General features: G+C 37.2%; 2 protein-coding genes across 2 annotated transcripts; one reads left to right on the plus strand and one right to left on the minus strand.

Moving 5' to 3' along the window:
- Positions 1 to 4,032, plus strand: LOC140984274 (F-box/kelch-repeat protein At1g55270-like). The gene is made up of 2 exons (XM_073451558.1): positions 1 to 772; positions 2,488 to 4,032. Exons 1-2 carry the CDS (start codon positions 746 to 748, stop codon positions 3,742 to 3,744), a joined length of 1,284 nt encoding a protein of 427 aa, XP_073307659.1. The 5' UTR covers positions 1 to 745; the 3' UTR covers positions 3,745 to 4,032.
- Positions 4,033 to 4,704: 672 nt separating this feature from the next.
- Positions 4,705 to 19,862, minus strand: LOC140984282 (probable ethanolamine kinase). The gene is made up of 11 exons (XM_073451570.1): positions 19,511 to 19,862; positions 12,328 to 12,419; positions 12,059 to 12,165; positions 11,232 to 11,337; positions 7,150 to 7,272; positions 6,914 to 7,005; positions 6,511 to 6,595; positions 5,640 to 5,745; positions 5,471 to 5,537; positions 5,105 to 5,197; positions 4,705 to 5,027 (listed from the first exon to the last, which is right to left on the minus strand). Exons 1-11 carry the CDS (start codon positions 19,633 to 19,635, stop codon positions 4,908 to 4,910), a joined length of 1,116 nt encoding a protein of 371 aa, XP_073307671.1. The 5' UTR covers positions 19,636 to 19,862; the 3' UTR covers positions 4,705 to 4,907.
- Positions 19,863 to 20,632: the final 770 nt, after the last annotated feature.

Here is a 20,632-nt window from a genome sequence, read left to right on the forward strand (position 1 = left end):
TATCAACTTTCAAGTGGGAAATGTCAGATGTGAACGCTGAAGAAGCCTTAATGTTCTGCTCCATTTTTCTCCGAAATGTATAAAATTGTTGCTGTTGCCAGATCACGCTCGCATAGTCTCTCTGGTGCTGTGCTGGTTGTGTTTTATGGGACCAGTTTCCCACTGAAAATGTTAATGGTGTGAGTGAAATCGCGGGAGTGAATTCACTAGAGAGATTGGATTGAAGAGTCTTGATGTCCTAATCTTACTTCACTGCTTTTCTTTTTCTCCCACCATTTGTCCCGCTGTCTCGCATTTTGAGCTTTTAAGGGTTTTTGTAGGATGACACAGTTTGTGGTGTTTTCCGTTTTCTCTCTTCATTGGTCAATTTACAATTCATTTTGTGAGGTTATGCCATGTGGGTTTTTGATTTTGCTCATGGGTTTTATCAGCGGATTACTTTAATCTATTATTGCAGTTGATATCTGTTTTCTGGGGGTTACCGAATCTCTGTGTGGTGGAACTGAAGCAGGAATCTTTTTTGAATCCACCGTTGTTTGATTAGATAGATTCTGTTTGTAGATTGAGAGATTGTGAAATTGAAAATTTGAAAGATTCGATTCTGGTGGGCATTCTTGTTGTAGGTTATATCGGTTGCGGGATTTGAATCTGAAGTGGCCAGTTTATATACTCAATTGAGCTTTTAAGATACAAATGCTATTAAGTTGGAATATTTTTCAGTTCCAGATGGGATGAGTTTCCACAAATGGATAGGGTGATTCAGCCTCCCCTGGTAAACATATAGTAAATTTCTGCAGTTACCAAATTTGATTGCTTTTCATAACGTTCTGTCTTTTCGAAGTTTTTGGTGATTGTAATGTTTTTGCATTTTGAATTTAGAGGTTGTGTATTCTTGTTTGCTTTGAGCACTCACGCACTAAATTGTTTATGTTTTGCTCCTTTAACATATACGGATAGAGATTAACATGCTGGCTTGTGGGAAATGACATTGACATCATATCTATGATTGGCGCTCGAATTTGTATTTTGTACGTCCCCATAGCTTAAGGCTGGAATTAGTTCTTGTAGAGGATTGTAAATCATCCTCTTGACTGTTTCATTTTCCTGTTTTTTCATTGATCCATGTAAATATAAATGTAGATGTGCAATACTCCATGCCCATTATGTAAGTTTTAGAAAGGTTTTTGGAAGTGAATGTCTAGCAAGAGGTTCTCCGAGGATGTGACTGGAAATTGTGATTTCCCCCAGGGCCGAGGACCTTTCTGTTATACTTTAATTAGCTGTTTAGCTCTTGTGGATACTAACTTATTCATAGAATTAACTATTGAAAACTGTATTTGATTATTTCTTAAGAAGAACAATAAAGATTTTGAGCTTATAAATGTTATTTTTCTAGCTCTAAGAATTATTAACATTTGTACTAGGACAACAGCTAAGGGAAGCACAGTAACGAGTATCATGTAGGAATGCTAGATTTGTACTTTCCCACATTTGTGACGTGACTTCCTCAGTTCCTAGTCCTGCCATGTCCACAAACAAAAGCAATCAAATCTCATTTGTTGACATCCTTCTACACTTATGGTCTTCCTACTCGCCCTATTTTGTTGGCTTTTATGTTTGATTTAAAGTCTTTTCTTGACTTAAATGCATAGAATTATCCCTAGTGTGGAAAGGGGGAAGTGGGGAACAAGTTTTTTTTACCTTTTCCTTGGGGAGGAATTGTGGTGCATAAGCCAGAGGTGTGGGCCTAGGGAATTTTTAAGAACTTTTTATGATAGTCTGATTTAGATCAATCGTCATTATTTTTAAATCATCCCACATCTGAAGAGTAGCACTATTATGGAAGACCAAATATATGATCTGAAGTAGGGAAAATGCTAAAACTCATGGTGATCAGTGATACTAGCAAGTAATTTGGAGTTGTGGAAAGAAAGGAATGTGTTGATTTTTTACGAAATGCATGAGAGAGAACTTAACCATGGGCCAGGTTGCTATTTGGACACTGTCGTGCAGAGGTCTTGACAAACTCCATTTAGTTCTTATTAATCAGGTGACAGCCTTTATTAGTGTAGGTCAATAGTTGTGCAATTTGTTTGCAGTTTTCAGGGAGTAAGTTGGGTAGTCCTAACATTATCGGAAGATCGTGTTGAAGGATGTTTTATCCTTCAATCGTACTTCGCTTTATTCATCAATAAATTTTGTTTCTATCGAAAATTATCTGATATTTGGCCGAAATGAGCCGCTGAAATGAAAAGGAAACAGAGCATAAGCTGTTGAGTATGACATGAAATCTTAACTTGAAAGAGTGTTGTAGACCAGTATTCGTGATTAGCTTCTTGGAGTTAAAATTTAATAAAATTACGGTCTCGTTCTAGTAGAAATAATTAAAGAATGATTTGGTGATAATTTTCAATGCCCTGGCTTTGACCTAAACCACCTTGGATTGTTTTGTGACGTTTAACCAATAGATAATAATGTTTGTTGCAGGTAGATACAACAGCTTGCCTTTGTAGAGTAGATGCAGGTCTCAAAACAGTTGTCGGGGCTAAAAAGTATGTGCCAGGAACAAAGCGCTGTCTTCGGCCTGACATTAAACCTTCCATTCACCCCTCCAGACAAAGGCCACCACGTGACCAGAATAGGAGTCAATCCCCACTACTGCCTGGTCTTCCTGATGATCTTGCTATTGCTTGCTTAATCCGTGTCCCGAGAATTGAGCATTGCAAGCTTCGTCTAGTCTGCAAAAGATGGTATCGCCTTCTAGCTGGAAATTTCTTTTACTCGCTTCGGAAAAATCTTGGAATTTCGGAGGAGTGGATTTATGTATTGAAAAGAGATAAAGATGGAAAGATATCATGGCTCGCCTTTGACCCAATATATCAGCTATGGCAGCCTCTCCCTCCTGTGCCCAAAGAATATTCTGAAGCCCTTGATTTTGGATGTGCTATACTTAGTGGTTGTCAACTTTATTTGTTTGGCGGGAAAGATCCAGTGAAAGGCTGCATGAGAAGAGTTGTCTTTTTCAGCGCTAGGACTAACAAATGGCATCGTGCCCCCGATATGCTTCGGAGGCGACATTTCTTTGGCAGTTGTGTCATGAACAATCGGTTGTACGTAGCTGGTGGGGAGAATGAGGGGGTTCACCGATCTCTAAGGTCTGCTGAGGTATATGATCCCAACAAGAATAGATGGTCTTTCATTTCTGATATGAGCACTGGAATGGTGCCTTTTATAGGGGTTGTTTATGAAGGGAAATGGTTCTTGAAAGGTCTCGGTTCTCACCGGCAAGTCCTTAGTGAGGTTTACGTACCTGAAACTGATAGCTGGTACCCGGTCTATGATGGAATGGTCACAGGTTGGAGGAGTCCTAGCACCACAATTGATGGGCATCTCTATGCTTTAGATTGCAAAGATGGCTGCAGACTTAGATTGTACGATAAAACCACGGGTACGTGGACCAAGCATGTTGACAGTAAAATGCATCTGGGCAGCTCAAAGGCCTTAGAGGCTGCTGCTCTCGTTCCGCTTAATGGGAAATTGTGCATTATCCGAAATAACATGAGTATCACTCTGGTTGATGTTTTGAAATCTGATCGCGGGCAGGCAGCTACTGCTGAGCATTTATGGGAAACTATTTCTGGGAAAGGACATTTGAAAACTTTGGTCACCAATTTTTTGTCCAATCTTGCTGGTAGAAATCGACTAAAAAATCGCATAGTTCATTGTCAGGTTCTTCAAGCTTGAGACGTATGTATGGCATGTTCTATGTCTTTTGTATTCGCGTACTGAGGACCTGAGCTACCGGTAATGGGAATGTCACAGAATGGTATGAATCAAATGCTCAAGCCTGTTGTTTGAAGTGTAAGATTTCATTTTGTTAGATAGGTTAAACTTTTATGCTCGGTTATTGTATCATATCATACAATACTTTTTTACATGTCTTAAAATTAAAGGCGCAGACATCTGTTGTAAAATTCTTTAATCATCCTAAAATTATATGCATGATTTTGTCGTATGTAATTTCAACCAGTACTCGAGAATACCAAATCCAAACTCTAATTTTTGTGATGGTTGTTTTAAGTGCTTGATTTTATTTTATTTTAATAATTAAAGAATTTGATATTAGTAGTAGTACATCAACGAGTCTAGAAGTCCATTCTGGCTAATAATTGAACCCTCTCGAGTTTTAGTTTCATACATGAAAATGTTGTGTTCTCTCATGAGTGCAAGAGTGGTTATTTATTTGTTTATTTTGTTGCCTTCCAACTTTCATCTTAATTTATTGGGTGCACCCCTCCCAACCTATTGAGGTCAATATGGAACGGTGATGTTGACATTAGGGACGCTTGACTCCACAGAAATCGAGATGTATTTTGACTGTGGGTGATGGGAGTTCATTGCACAAATATAAATTTACCTCATTCACTAGAAACTTTGTTTCCGGTGGTATCTTTAACTTAAAAAAACTAGCCTGCAATTTCTCTCATTTTGAAGAATTTCAATGCTATTTGATGTCTGGTGAAACTGTTGAATATGTCAATTATTTTATAATCGATAAAGCCTTTCAATTTGTAAACACATAATGATACATTTCGATTTTAACAAATACAGTTTTTTTTTTGGGGTAGTATTGTCGATTTCGATACAAGGAAACTAATATAATAGAAAATGAAAGGTTCGTATCCAAAGCTATTGATACTGGAAGACCAAAACATCCCTACAACAATCTTTTGAAACAAAATTGCTGATAAAAAACAACATTTTCTGTTCACTAAAATGGCGCTATTTCTAGTAAGGAGGTAGCGTTTCCTACTCTTGCAAAATGGAACATTATTAGTTGTACAACACAAGGCAACATGCCATCGGATTACAACAGAAAGCACAAAAACAAAGTTTCATGAATCAATCTATGATCCAGCAAACTTAGAACGTGACAACAAGAAACTCTTCTCCTTCTGATTCTTGTACTCATTGTGTCGTAGGAAGAAATAGTTCAGATAATCAAAATCGATAGGAGACATTTTGGCCTGCCACAACAAACAGGTAAATCTTAATGCAACACCACAACTTTTTATGAGCAATAGTAGGAAAAAACTATAAGTACCTGGATTAGAGCCCATAAAGCCCAATAAAGATGCGAGGCTAGCATATAGGTATTTGTCTCTGAGTAAAGAGCTTCGAGTTCTTCATTAGAAACCTGCAGGGAGGTTGTAGCCATGTCCATTAAAGGCCACATAATTATATATAATTTGGATTTGGATCACCTTAATTACCTTAATTATCATAGATACCTATACCGACACAGATTACTGCCATTTTATGTCAATATTTTTCCCCTAATAAGCAGAGTTACAAGTTTTCGAGACACATGTACAATGGCTCTATTCACTCCATAGCTAATAACATTAGTTAAATTCAAAGACATTTGGTATTGGTTCTATGATCAGATGTATGAAAGACTGCAACATACTTCGTGTGGGCTGTCTGGTTTCAAGTAGTGCCTGAAGAAGTGGTACTGTTCGTCTTTAATTGGGTACCTGCAAATGAAACAGGTCTCAGAATAACTACAAATATATCCTATAATTCTGCAATAGAGGAATACAGATTAAATACAATGTTAGGAAAGGAAGATGACGCACAAGCTATAATCACAATCATAGCCAGCATATTCGTTGAAGTGATTTCCGATGTCAAAACCTCTGTAACCATATGATCCATATTCAAAGTCGATGAAGTAAAGCTTATCTGAAAATTTACCAAAACAAGTGGGAGCTCATAAGAATGTCGGTAATGAAAAGGAGGAAAGAAAAATTACCGACATCTATTACATTGATATCGGTTACCACATTTTGAAATTTCTCCCAAAATGAACAAAGGAAAAAGGGGAGCCAATTCCAGTCAGGTTCATGTGCCCAAATAGCTTCAATAAGTTAGATACTTTACCCGTCAGCAATTTGATGCCCACAATTATGTGATGCTTCTATATCACCCCTTTCATAATTCATATAAATTTGTCCTCAAATTGTCCTGGAGAATGGTATTTCCACCTCAAATTTACCATTGGTTCATTAAAGCAAACGTTTATTTATTCTATGTACTACACTTCACATACTTCTCATCATATCTCGACCAAATGGTAATTAAGCCCACATAAATAACCAGTACATATTCACCTCAAGGAAGTCTTTCATATTGAATTTAAATGATGTTGAAAATGTTGATACCATGTCATAACAAAAATAAAACCAATTAAAAAGCTGTCTGATATTGTTCTGATATATTTGCATAAGCTAGAACTGAACCCACGGGTCAACAGTGGATGTTTGCTACAATTTTTAAACAAGTATTAAAAAGGTCAAAGAAGCCAAGAAACAGCTGGTGACATAAAATAGCACAAAGCGCTTACTCTCTGTCTCTGTGTGTGTGTGTGTGTGTGTGTGAGAGAGAGAGAGAGAGAGAGTGGGTGTGTGTGTGTAAAGCTATCAGCTATGGAATATGGATGATGCTTACCTTCCTCATCATTAAGCATCAAATTCCCAGAAAGCAGATCATTGTGTGAAAACACAATGGGAGCATTAAAGCGATCTGTCATTTCCTGTTCCAGAATAAGAAATACGTTGTTCACAAATAATAATCTAACTTCTCACACAAGATAACAGAAACAAAGAAATATGCCTATGGTCTCTATTAGGCAATATCTTGCTACATTGGCCAACTATTGACTTCAAAAATCCTCAGGCATTGCTATGTGTTCATCAATCAATAACTGTTTCTGATGCTAAGAGCAAGAAGACAGTGTTCAAATGAGCAAAGAAAACCATACAGATATTAATCCAAGATAACAGGCATATTCTATGGAACAATCAAAGGCAATGACAAAATATGTAAGCCGGAGGCAAATGTAAAATATAACCTTGAGTTCAATGATTTCTTTATGAATTTCTCCAAATGAAATTGTCTCGTACTTTCTTTGCTTCTCATGATCATCAAACTTGAGGCTTGACGCTGCATGTAAACTTCACAGTCATCAGACATAAAATACCTAGATAACAACCACTGACAGCCATCAACCTTACAACATTTTCCAAATTCATCATATAAAATATTGAAAATTAAGCACATCCAGATCATTTACTGCTAATAGAGCACCTCGTTCAAAGAACTTGAAGATGTCATTCCACAGTTGAGGCTCTTTAGAACCAGGTATTTCCACCTCATGGAACCTCCGGAGCTCTTTAGCAATTTTTGAGACGAGCTTTGGCTTTCGCATGTCTGTCAAGAAAAACCAACAAGATGAGGAAAAAATTTCAAATTTAAATCACAAATATTGTGACAACACAAATTGTTCAATGGCGCTCCTCGCAGGTACGGCTGTAGCATTTAAGAATGGATGGTGGCTAGAAACAAAGCTGAAAAGAAATTTTGACTGGGAATAAGAGAAAAAATTGGATCAATTGAGAAGGTTTTGAAACCGCGATCCAAGCTGAAGCACTTGTTTAATATAGCTCCGACTTTTAATCCACACACACGTACATACCTTTTTTTATTTTTTTTTAATTAGGAGGTTGGGGGAGGTCGCCAACAACTCTTGGCAGTCACGGATTATAAGCAACTGACTTTAGGCAACCATAACACTTTGATAAAAGCCTCCAATGCCCAAATGTAAAACACAAAAGTTGTCGAAGGTCTTTTATGGATTCGAGAGGCCCAAGAAAGTAATTTCCTGCTGCCGAAATTGAGGGAATGTCCAGATTTTATTCCAGACAGTTTCTAGGTATGCATTTAAAGTGTGTTTTATGAGAGAAAAACATGTATATTGATATAAAACAAATCAATGGATAAGAAACTTAATCTAATATATAAACTTATACTTTAAAATTTAAACAGTAAATAGATAGTTATCTAATAATCTAAAGAACCTATCCTCATTTTAAATTCAAGTATCCGACACTCCACCTTAAGTTGGGTGATATATGTCAATCATGCCTCAACTTCAACACCAACTCTTCAAATGTGGGTCGAAATAGAGCCTTTTTTAGAACATCTATAACTTGCAACTTGCTAGCAATGTAGTCAACTCTCAAAATTCCTCAATTTTTTCACTAATGAAATGACGATCTATTTCAACATGCTTAGTATGATCACAATGAATTGCATTCTTGGCAATGCTTATTGTTGTTAGGCTGTCACACTTTAGTTCAATTGTCTGATGTCCTTCCAATTCCAACTCTTTCGATTGTCTGATGTCTTTCCAATTTCAACTCGGTCACAACCTTTGGAGCCATATTCCTTCGCAAATTTCATTGACCAATGACAAAAATTCCACTTCTGCTTCTTGCCACCACTGTTTACTTCTTGTTACGCCATGTTACTAGGTTTCCCCAAACAAATGAGCAATACCTAGATGTAGATCGTCTATCAGTAGAAGATCCTGCCCAGTCCGCGTAACTGTATACTTGTATATCTCTTGAGGTGGTTCTGTGGAAACACAGTCCCTTCCAAGAGGACCCTTTTAGGTACTTCAATATCCTAAAAACAACCTCCATCTGTTTCTCTGTTGGATTGCTCATGAACTGACTTATGAAGCTTACAACTTAGCCAATATCTGGTCTTGTACGAGAGAGTTATATCAACTTGCCTACTAATCTTTGATATCTTCCTTTATCAACAGGATAACTATCATTCTTCTGACCAATTCTGACATTTGGGTCCGTTGGTGTATCAAGAGGCTTGCACCCCAACATCCATGTTTCTTTTAAGAGATCCAAGACATATTTTCTTTGAGAAATTCAAATTCCATGATTTGATCTGGCCACTTCCATTCCCAATAAATATTTCAACGATCCAAGATCTTTTATCTCGAATTCCTTCGAAAGCAGCCGCTTAGTCTGAGTGATTTCCTCCTCATGATTTCCGATCACAATATCATCAACATAGACAATGATAACAAAGATTCCATCTACGTTGGAGCGTTTAACAAACATAGCGTGGTCTGATTGGCATTGTAGATATCCATTGTCTTTCAGGACTTCGGTGAACCTATGAAACCAACCCCAAGCGATAGTTTTAAACCATAAAGTGATTTCTTCAACCTACATACCTTGTTAACAACGTCTTTTGACTCAAATCATGTAGGTATATTCATGTAGATTTCCTCTTCCAATTCTCCATTTAAGAAGGTATTCTTGACATCAAGCTGGTATAGAGGCCGATCTAAATTTGTGGCAATGGATAGGAGTACACGTATTGTGTTCAGCATGGCTACTGGTTCGAAAGTTTCTTAATAATCAATCACATATGTTTGGGTATACTTTTTTTCTTCCAGATGTGCTTTAAACCGTTCAATGTTTCCATCAGCTTTGTGCTTAACTGTAAAGAGACATTTGCAACCAATAGCACGTTTCCCGGGTGGAAGTTCTGTGATCTGCCAAGTATTGTTCTTTTCAAGGACTCAGATTTCATCAAAGGCAGATGTTCTCCGATGTGGATTTTGGAGAGCTTAATTGACGCTTGATGGTACTTGTACCCGATCTTAATTCACAAAAAAGGTACGATATGCAGCAGATAAACAATCAAATGTGGCAAAGTTACTCAACGGATGTTGGGTGTATGAAGGTGTAAAGAATGAATCGTCTTCATGAAAAGTGACATTCATGGACAAGTAGAATTTTCTGGTGACAGAGGAATAACACTCATATCTTTTCTGATTAGGGGAATACCCAACAATCCACGATTGTGAAGGAACACACTAATAGAAAAATGCAAGGGGATTATCACCTTGGGCAGTAATACTTCCTGATGCAATGTCAGTGTTTGATGGCAGCTGGGATCGCTGGCGGAATAGCCTTTGGAGGACATCCAACTGGGCGCTGGTCAAGGGCATTGCCTCAGCGGAAAAGGATCGGCAACTGAGACAGCCCGACGTTCTTGCGTAGGCTTCCAATCCGCGGACTTGCCATGAATTTTCCAGCAATAATCGATCTTGTGATTAGGTTTCTTGCATTTTTCGCATCAATGTCGTCCTGGAACTGCCGTGTATGAGAATGTGTAGACTCAAGTAGGAATGATAGGGCTTGGAGCTGTAACGTGGGGGCAGAACCATCAGGGGCTACGGAACTGTGCTGCAAAGAGCCCAGCCGTGCAACGGATTTTTTCTAGTCTGACCACCGAGAAGACGACGGGGAGGCTTGATAATGGCTTTGTGCTCAGGACCCGACCACGGACATTATCAAGATCTCGATTTAGCCCATCAGGAATTTGAAGACTCGCTTACTTTAAACAATTGAGCAATAGAGTTTCTCGTCCTTGGAGCACGTCCATTGAAATTCGTCGATGAGATCAATTTTCTGCCATTGTCGAATCAAGGAAGGGTAGTTCGCAACCGAGCTTTCTTCTTGGCAGAGATCGTGCACAGTAGATTCAATGGCAAAGAGCTTGGCTGTGTTATCTTTGCAAGAATATGTTTATCTGGCCGCATCTCAAATGTCTTTTGCAGCCGAGTAAAGGAGAAAATTTTCGCCAATTCCAGGCGTCATTGAATTATTCAACCAAGACATGACTAGGTTGTTTTCAGCCTTCCAATTTTTTAACCTGACATCGTCCGAGTCAGGTCGTGTCACACTGCCCGTGAGATGATGTTCCTTGCCACGTCCACAAATGTACATGAGGACAGATTGTGACCAAGACAAAAAAATTCCAGCCAGTACGCTTGTGGCACGTGATGGAGAGAAGAGAAGCATCACGGGTCGTGGTCACCGGCGGTGATGAACTGTCTATGGAATAGGTCGTGCCGTAGTTCGTCATTGGCCACACCCGACGTCTAATACCACGTGGTTTATGAGAGAACGCGTATATTGGATGGAATCAAATCATGTTAATAATATCCAAGTACATAACTTATTTGTACAAAAGAAATCAATGAATACGAAACCTAATCTAATCTAAACTTAAACTTTAAAATTTAAACAGTAGATAGATAGTTATCTAATAATATAAAGAACTTATCTTTATTTTAAATTCAAACATCCGACATAAAGGCACCGGATGGATCCCTCTAGCAAAATCTCGATCAAGATCCATGTACAGAAAACTTATAAATCTCACCACAAATGAGTCACTTAAAAGGATAAGATATGAACAAATGTTGACGAGTGATTAAACCTAATCAAAGAGGCAAGTTCTATTTTCAAAGCTATTAACTTCATGCAACATGATATCTTCCGAATGTTTACCTGATGGTGTTAGTGTACGAGCATTGATAAATGACTGCACCATGCCATTTCCAAAAACACCAAGTAACTTGGCACCAAATCCTGTGGCTGAGAGGGATGGAATGGCCTAAACATAAAATACAACATTAGGCTTAAACAAAATGCAGTCAATAACATGAGATTAAAAATTTTTAGAACATGTACAGCTGGTGTTTGGAAAGATGCAGCCAATATATAGCCCGTTTGGTTGGAGAAGCCAAGGGATTAAACACACGTTTTTTTTTAAAAAAAAAGTGTTTTTCTTAAAAATTATAGTGTGTGGTTACAAGAGTGGTTTTAAAAAGCACTTAAAAAAAGTGTTTTTAGAAGCTATAATTTCTAGTTTTTGGGCTTTTGCTTCTAATTATATTTAAAAATAAAAACAAAGCATTTTTCAACATTTTCCACCAAAATTGCTTTTGATTTTTTTTAATAAAAGCACTTAAAAAGCTGAACTTAATCAAGTGCTTTTTTTAAGTTACAACTTCTGTATCCAAAATAGCTCATAATCTAAATCAACAGCTCGTAAATTGCAACAGAGCGCACAATAATCGCGTATATTGAATACCATAGTAATCATGATAAAGGAAGGCCTAAAAGGATATTTTTAGAAACACCTAGCTAGTATCAATGGAATGAGGATGAGATGACAGGTGCCAAGCAGTATAGGGAGCTGCATTAGCAGGAACCACTCATAAATAGCATGTACATTTTTCGGGTCTAAATCCCCATGCACTCAAATAAACTACAATAGGTCCTGAATAATCCACATGGTAAGGGGGAGGGCAAAATGAACATCACCAATTTACCTGCAATTCCCTTTCCCGATTGATCACATATTCAGTATTTGGTCCATATAATCGAACAGTCATATGCACAATATTTCCACCTTTTTCTTTCACGGATACCTTGAGTACTGTTGCATTCAGAATCAAAATCAAAATGAAAATGATATGTTAATGACAGCCAGTTAACTGTCAAATGTAAATATAAGAACATATTACTTTCTTGTAAATTTTAAATTTAAGAACGTTATTTTTAATCAATTTCTTTTGAGAGAAACAAGAAAGAGACGCACAAAGATTTGTAATGCCACCAGATACTGTTTCAAGAGAGAAATCTGACGCATCCAAACTTGACCATTGTTTGAATAAATCCTTGCACAGCTCCCTGGCAAAAAAAAATCGCTAATCAAAAAAGTTAAATGAGGAAATTTTGAGAGGATGTACAAGAAAAGTTTAAAATCATTTGAATTCAACTCCAGTATTTGAATTGAATCCTCGTAGTTTTTTCATGAGTAAATTTTTTTTTAAATGCTTCGTTCCATGATATATCATTTTTTTAAAAAAAACATTCAATAAATATAAGATTGAACTGAAAATAGCAACAGAAAATAAAATAGAAAATACGTGTCAATTCAAATCGAGGGAGTACACATGGTTTTAGAAACATAGAGGACCCAATGTCTATGAACATGGATTACGAAAAATTCCATCCAGCAACGGCTAACATCAGGAAATTTACATGGGCCGTCTACAATTTATAAATTGTGACCAAACTTTATAGCAACTTTTACTATTCTTTTTCATAACTCAGAAGGCCACATATCATAAGCACGAAATATATATCTAATAATCTGAAAACCAAACTACATTATAAAGGTGCAATTGGCGGCAGTTATAAAAAATATGCAGGGCGTCGTGTATTTGCGACATGCATACAAACACAGAGCTTTGCACTTGGATGAAGATAAAAATCTCCAAAAGGTAAAGCAATACATTTTCTCATTTATAGAAGTGACGAGGAAAAACCAGAGGTTTTGAGCTAGAACCCAATAAAAACACTCCTGCAGTTGGGCAATGATGGTAATGAACATATTACTAATCATTCATCATTCGTAAATGGAGTATACTCGACAACAGTAAACAGTCACTCAGGTTAACCTATCTTAGCATTGCAAAGGCAGGACCAAGGTTGTAAATGGCGGGAGGCGGTGGCGGGGCTAGGCGGTTGAATTTTTTTATAGATTATCGTAGATAATCATGCAATATAATCACAAATAGTCATCATTTTTTATGTAAAAATAATGTTTAAGCACAAAGAAGCTTCATACAATATAATATCATTTAGATAATGTGCAATTAATAAAGATTAATCATCATATTAATGCTATTACGCTAACAAAATAGTATAATTATTTTTACCAAAAAACTAAGTTTAAATTTCAAAGTTTCAATCAATTATCCATCATTAGAACAAGTAGTAGACTAAACATAACTAATCTTCTAAATCATCTACATATGCACCATCTACTACATCCATGATTCTCTCATATTCTGACTGCTGGCGGCAATCGGCGGCGGTCGGCGGGTGGCGGACTGTGTGTGGTGGTTGAGACTTGAGAGTTGAGAGTGAAAACAAAAAATAAAATAAAGAAAGTGAGGTGTGCTAGGGTTTTGATATTTAAAATTAGTTGACTTTGACTAGGTTTTTAAAATTGTTGACTAAGTTTTTAAAATTGTTGACTACAACTTAAAAATCTTGACTCGCCCGCTTGCTCGCCGCCTCGACCTGCTTCCCCAACGCCGTATAGCTTGGGCCGCCTAAAACACCCGCCTCATGCATAGGCGGTGCGGTCGAGGGCCGCCTACCGCCTAGGCGGCCGCCTCGACCGCCATTTAGAACACTGGACTCAGGACTCCTAATGATCTCTGGAGATAATTCTCAGCCAATGACCACTGGTGAAGGCTCATGGTAGTATCACTGAGCTTTTGCTGGCGCAAATTTTGCGACATGATGATCAATTATCAGGTACATTGAAAGGTTAGTCTCCATTCCATTTAAATTTAAAAGTGGAATAGCATAAGAAATCTAAAATCCTGACCTCAGTGGAGTAACACAGTCTGATTCCTTGGAGAAACTGGGTCGAGTTTAGGAAAAGAGGAACTTCGTATTTGAATATGTCCATATTGACCCAAGAACCATCTTTATCTTGGAGCAAATTTTGAACAATGAACACTGGGGAAGTCATATCTAATAAGCTAGGAGCTTATCCAAGCATGTCGGACACTTCAAGCTAGTCTTTTCAACAGAACTAGCTATAAAATATATTGCTAAGGGGCGCCAACATATTCCTCCCAACACTCTCTGCCTCAATCGAGGTATCTCTCTGCACCACTTCAGTGGATTGAGATTCCAAACCACTATTCTTTAACCCCATTACAGCCCATTTTCCTATAAATGCCATGTTACAACCAGGCCAAACACTTGGATATGCTCGGATAATATTTCTCCAAAATATCAGAAACTAGCTTCATCCTTACATGTTAAATTTGCACTTAGATAATTACCATAGGTACCCGACCAAGTAACTGATAAGAATAATCACATGCTTGACCTTGGCAATTAATCATAGATGTATTCAATTATATATTCTCATTGACGTGATCTCAGGATAGAATTGATTCTTACCAAATCTCTACAATAACACGGTGTATATGTACCAATTCACAATTGAATAAATAACTAACAATTATTCAACATTTCTTTCTTCGTGGTACCAGAGCTTCTAGCAGTTTCGATCCTTTTTTTTCTCCTCTGATATCTTTGTAGCTTTTCCTTTTTTTTACCAACCATGTCTGAAAATCCATCCTCCTCTGAGTCACCAAGAGTTACCACTATATTTAACATCGGAGCTTCTCAAAATTCAACACTTACATCCATAAACACGGCTGCACAAATTCCACTAAAACTATCTAACGGAGGAGATGCAGCATGAAGTTCTCAGTTCACTAATCTCTTATTTGGCTATGATCTCATCAGATATCTTGACGAAACCTTGACATGTCCAGCCTAACTACCATTACTTCGGGAACCACGACCCCTATCACAAATCCAGATCACAGGATATGGTTAAGACAAGATCGCCTAATTTTCCAAGTTATCCAAACTTCCATCACCGCATCAGTGTCCCCACTTGTCTCTAGGTGCAAAACGGCAGCCGAAGCATGGGAAAAACTGGAAATGACATATGCGAATAAATCAACCTCTCAACCGCTCAACTCAACCAAAAGACACAAAATAAGAAAAGAAGATGGAAGAACTACGGCAACAACTCAGGCTTCAACCAAAATCAAAACGGCACCTTTAGAATAACTCTGGATATTCCTTCAACAATCGCAACACTCATGGAAATATTATGACCTTTTCAATTCTTGAAATTCCAGTCCTCAACTACAATCTTGGCGTCGGCAATATGGGGGAAACAAACCAAAAATTGTTTGTCAATTGTGTGACAAGAATGGACACAATGCAAAGTTTTGTCGCTCCCGACTAGCACCATCTCATAGGCAACCTTGGCCATAAGTCAATCACACAACAAATAGTATGCTAGGAAACAACATTAATCGGATCGTCGATTCGGGTGCATCACATCATATCACCTCCGATCTAAAGATCTAAAGAAACCTATCGATCCATTCAGACTATAGCGGCAATGAAGATAGTGGTCGGCAATGGTAAAAGCATTCATATTACTCACATAGGCTCTAGTACACTTGGTTTACCTACTACCACTTTTAAGTTAAACAATGTTTTGTGTGCTTCACAAATTAAACAAAACCTTCTCTCTATTTCACAATTTTGTACTCACAATAATACATCTATTGAATTTCTTCCTGATTATTTTCTTGTGAAGGATCTAAGTACGGGGGATTCCTTGGTCCAATGCCGGAATATAGGAAATATTTACCAGTCACTGACACATGCATCAACGTCAAACACTTCACCTACTGCCTTAGTATCCACCATCAATACGTTGGACTCATGGCATTGTAGTCTTGGGCATCCTCCTAAAAAATTATCCTAACAATTATCTCTTTAGAACATATTCCTATTTCTGAGTCTACTTTTTAATTTATCTTATTGTGATGCTTGTCTTTCCAATAAAAGTCATAAACTACCATTTGGTATCTCCTCTATTAATTGAACTCAACCTCTTCAAACGATCTTTACTGATGTTTGGGGCACTGCTCCTTTAACATTTGACAAGTATTGATACTATAAGATTTTTGTAGATTATTATACAAAATACACATGGCTATATCCTACCAAATGCAAATGATGCTTCCACTATTTTTGAACGTTTCAAAAGCTTGTTGAAAATTTCTTTCAAACCACTATCAAAACGGTGTATTCCGACTGTAGTGGTGAAGCTCGTAGTCTTGACCATCTCCTATTTCATTATGGTATCCAACATCTTAAATCCCTGCCTCATACACCCAAATTAGTGGGTATCGCAAAACGTAAACATCGACACATTGTCGAAACCACCCTTAGCTTGTTACATCTTGTCCATGTACTCATTTGCTATTGGTCTTTAGCATTCTAGGCTGCCGTCGATCTCATTAGTAGGATGTCCACCTCTACCTTAAACTTTCAATTACCATTTGGTATAATTTTCAATAAAAATCCAAATTACCACTTGGCTGCTTATTTATTGTGCCCTTACATATCTCATAAATTTGAACCCCGCTCTCACCACTGTCTTTCCTGGTTACTCAAATGAACACAATGCTTAACTATGTCTTGAACCAAAAAGTAACCGAATTTTTGTCTTTCGCCATGTCAAGTTTGTTGAATCAATATTTCCTTTCCTAAATCCTCTCTTAAATTCATCTCAACCTACGGTTAACACTCTCAATCAATAGCTCAATTTGGCATAACCCATTGCTACCTTAATCACAGAAGATTTCTCTACTATTAATCCATATTCAAATCCTCATCCTATTGATCTTACAAGGTTAAATAATTATGTCCCAAAATCAACACATCCATCACCCAATAATTTTGGGTCACCGACATCTCATATTCCTCAGATATCCCCACAATATGCATCTCTCTCCCCACCCAATCAAATAATTAATACCTTTCATGATTATCCCAATTCAAATGGTGAAGGTTTGACTAAAAAATCAATAATGAATTGGTGTCGGGTCACACCAACAATATTCTTTCATCTCCTCAACCACATGATGCTCTGGTACTCCATCAATTACAAGTAAGTTCTCAATCACCTCCTATCTCATCTACTCAATCTAGCCCACGTAACCCCATCACCACAAGATTCAAAGATAATAATCTTTAAGCCAAAGAAAATATTTGATGTTAATGCCACACTCACCACCTCTGACGATGAAATTGAACCTCATACATTTTCAAAAGCCCAAAAGTACTTGAAATGGGGATAAGCCACGCAAGCCGAGTACAATGCCTTGATCAATAACAATACTTGGACACTAGTCCCTGAACACCCTGCACAAAACATTGTTGGCTGCATGTGGAATTATCGAATAAAGAGAAATCCAATTGGTTCGTTTCTCGATATAAGGCACAACTAGTTGCTAAAGGATTTCATCAATGACTGAGTGTTGATTTCACCTACGCTTTCAGCCCTATTGTTAAACCCAGCACTGTTCGAATTCTCTTAAGTCTTGCCACAAGCATCGGTTGGCCTGTATGCCAACTCGATGTTAATAATGCTTTTTTGCAGGGTACTCTTACATATGATGTCCACATGCAACAACCTCCTGGATTTGTGGATTTAAGACATCCACATCATGTATGCAAACTTAAAAAGGCTTTTTATGATTTACGTCAAGCACCAAGAGCTTGGTACAATGAACTTCACTATTTTCTTCTCTCTATTGGTTTCAAGAATGCACACTCCGACAGCTCTTTGTTCATTCAATGTGCCATCACTCGTGTTCTCTATCTTTTCATGTACGTCGATGATATCATTGTGACAAGGACTTCCAGTACACATGTGGATCAGTTTATTAATGCACTAGCCACTCAGTTTTCACTAAAAGATCATGGGCCCTAGCTTATTTTCTTGGCATAAAAGCGCAAGTCACACCTAAAGGCTTGCTTCTATCACAACAGAAGTACATCTGTGATCTACTTGCTAAAACAAAGATGAACAAGTGAAATATCCAACCCATTATCTTCTACAGAATCTCTTACCATACATGATGGTAGTCCACCAACTGATGTCACTCAATATCGTCAAGTCTTAGGCTCTTTGCAATGCTTGTCCTAACACCTCCAGATATGTCATTTGTAGTTAATAAATTGTCCCAATTCATGCACTATCATACAACGCCACACTGGACCGCAGTTAAGCAAGTGCTTCGTTATCTCAAAGGCACCAATGCCCATGGACTTTTCCTTCTTTGCAATTCTCCGCTTATACTCCATGTCTTCGCCAATGCTGATTGGGCGGGTGATCCCAACGATCAACCATTGCCTATGTTGTCGTTTTGGTTCCAATCCTATTAGTTGGAGTTATAAAAGCAAAACACAATAGCCCAGTCCTCTATGTAGCACGGACATGTTAAAAAAAATTTGAAGTATCGGACACGGATACGACAAAATCCGTGTTGTTGACTTTTTAGGTTTGACCAGTCGGATGTGTTTTGGACACGACGAGGCGAATCACCACTTTTTTAGGGTTGACCAATCGTTGACCATTCTCGCATGAAGCACATCGCCACCGAATTTCATTTTGTTCGCGACCAAGTCGCCAAGAAGCTACTCCGAGTAGTTCATTTTCATACGAATGATCAACTTGCTAACTAACTCATCAAGCCTCCGCCAAGGCAACAGTTCCTTAATCATCGATCCAAAATTGGCATCTGTGACGGACAATCGATCTTGCGGGGGCATGATAAGCATAATCACATCCTTGACCTTAACAATTAATCTTGCATGTATTCAATGTATATATTTTCATTGTCGTGATCTTAGGATAGAACTGATTTTTATCAAATCTGTATAATATCATTGTGTATATTTACCAATTCACAAGTGAATAAACAACTAACATTCACCGTTTCTTTCTTAAGTAAGTCCATACAGTCACCATAAGATCCATTTAATCAATCACAAACATCAGTTACATTGAAATGACTTGGCCTCCCACACATGCTCGCATGCCAACGTGAAAATTTTACTACAAGCAAGCAAGTACGTCTCCTACGCATATCAATCCAATCAAAAATCAAATAATTATTTTCCTTTCCGCATCAGCAACCTCACAATTCTCATACCGTGAGTTAGCAGAATTAAGATATAGGGTCTAGATGGACATAAATACCAATAATGTCCCCGGGAAGATTAAAAAATCAAGCAGAAAACCAAAACACGTGGTTGATTCAAAATGTTAAACAAATAATAACAGCAAGAATAAAGAAAATAATTACACAATACGAGGCTTCATTTCAAGGAGGGAGAGCGAGTGGTCAACGGCAAGAGAAGACGACGGAATCTCCGAGCCGTGACTCTCCAGCACTTCCACCGCATTCCAAATACTCTCTGCCGACTCCATCACCGCCACTCTATCGATGTTTCGCACGAAAAACAACAAAAATTTCAGCTTAAATATGAAGATTTCGGAATCGTTTTAATTTAAATTCGCTCGGAATTTTGGAGGTTGATTTGGCGTAGTATATGTTCTTCCCTAGCTTCGAATCGCTACTTTATAACGGAAATGGGGCGCTCTCAACTCTGTGGCGGTTTATTTTCTGTTCGTTCACCTATAAGTTAATGAGAGCCAATAAAAATATCTGCGAGTGCCGACCTATACATACATATATATAGATATAATATTTTTAAAATTTTAAAAATGTTTAATTTATTTATAATTTAATAATAATTATTAAAAATTAACGAGGGTCAAAAGGCAATTTGAGATGATTAATATTAAAAATAAATCGCATTGACAATTTTGAGGGGTCAAGTGCAATTTGATATGATTAATATTAAAAATAAGTTGCACTGATAATTTTGAGAAAAAAATGTTAGTGTAAGTTTTTTAATTTTATTAAATGCTTATATAAATTAGCGGGGGTGTAGTGCAACTTGAAAAATGTAATATCGAAAACAAGTTGGAATGTCAATTTTGAAGAAAAAAATGTCGGTGCAAGGATATATAATTTGGAAAACGAAAGATGATGTTCTCTAGATGATAAATTTCTTCTATGATAGTATAGATATAAGACATATATGCATGTATAAATATATCTATATTATATTATTAAGTATGAGACAGTCAAAACAACTAACTTTTGGTATCATGATCTGTTTTAAAATTTATATATATTAATAAAGTGTTAAAACTTTAATGCAAATCACATATAGTTTAGTGGATATAGTTTTTGTTTCTTAGACATTAAATTGTGGGTTTAATTCTTCCTTGAGTCTTTTTTTATTTCTTTATCTTTTCTATTTATTTTTTTAATTCATATATCAAAATTGCAGTGTAGTCAATCACTATTTCTTATAATTATATTTTGATCTTCATTTAAATATAAATCAAATTAATT

Source organism: Primulina huaijiensis, chromosome 1 (assembly GCF_012295235.1).
Source record: "Primulina huaijiensis isolate GDHJ02 chromosome 1, ASM1229523v2, whole genome shotgun sequence".
In the NCBI taxonomy this organism is placed as follows: domain Eukaryota; kingdom Viridiplantae; phylum Streptophyta; class Magnoliopsida; order Lamiales; family Gesneriaceae; genus Primulina; species Primulina huaijiensis.

Excerpts from the sequence above, each read along its gene's own strand:
- LOC140984274 (XM_073451558.1), top strand. The coding sequence starts at position 746 with ATGGATAGGGTGATTCAGCCTCCCCTG. Across the intron at positions 773-2,487 it reads GGGTGATTCAGCCTCCCCTG|GTAGATACAACAGCTTGCCT; the intron begins GTAAACATATAG and ends TGTTTGTTGCAG.
- LOC140984282 (XM_073451570.1), bottom strand. The coding sequence starts at position 19,635 with ATGGAGTCGGCAGAGAGTATTTGGAATGCGGTGGAAGTGCTGGAGAGT. Across the intron at positions 6,596-6,913 it reads AAGAAATCATTGAACTCAAG|GAAATGACAGATCGCTTTAA; the intron begins GTTATATTTTAC and ends ATTCTGGAACAG. Across the intron at positions 5,746-6,510 it reads GATGCTTAATGATGAGGAAG|ATAAGCTTTACTTCATCGAC; the intron begins GTAAGCATCATC and ends GTAAATTTTCAG.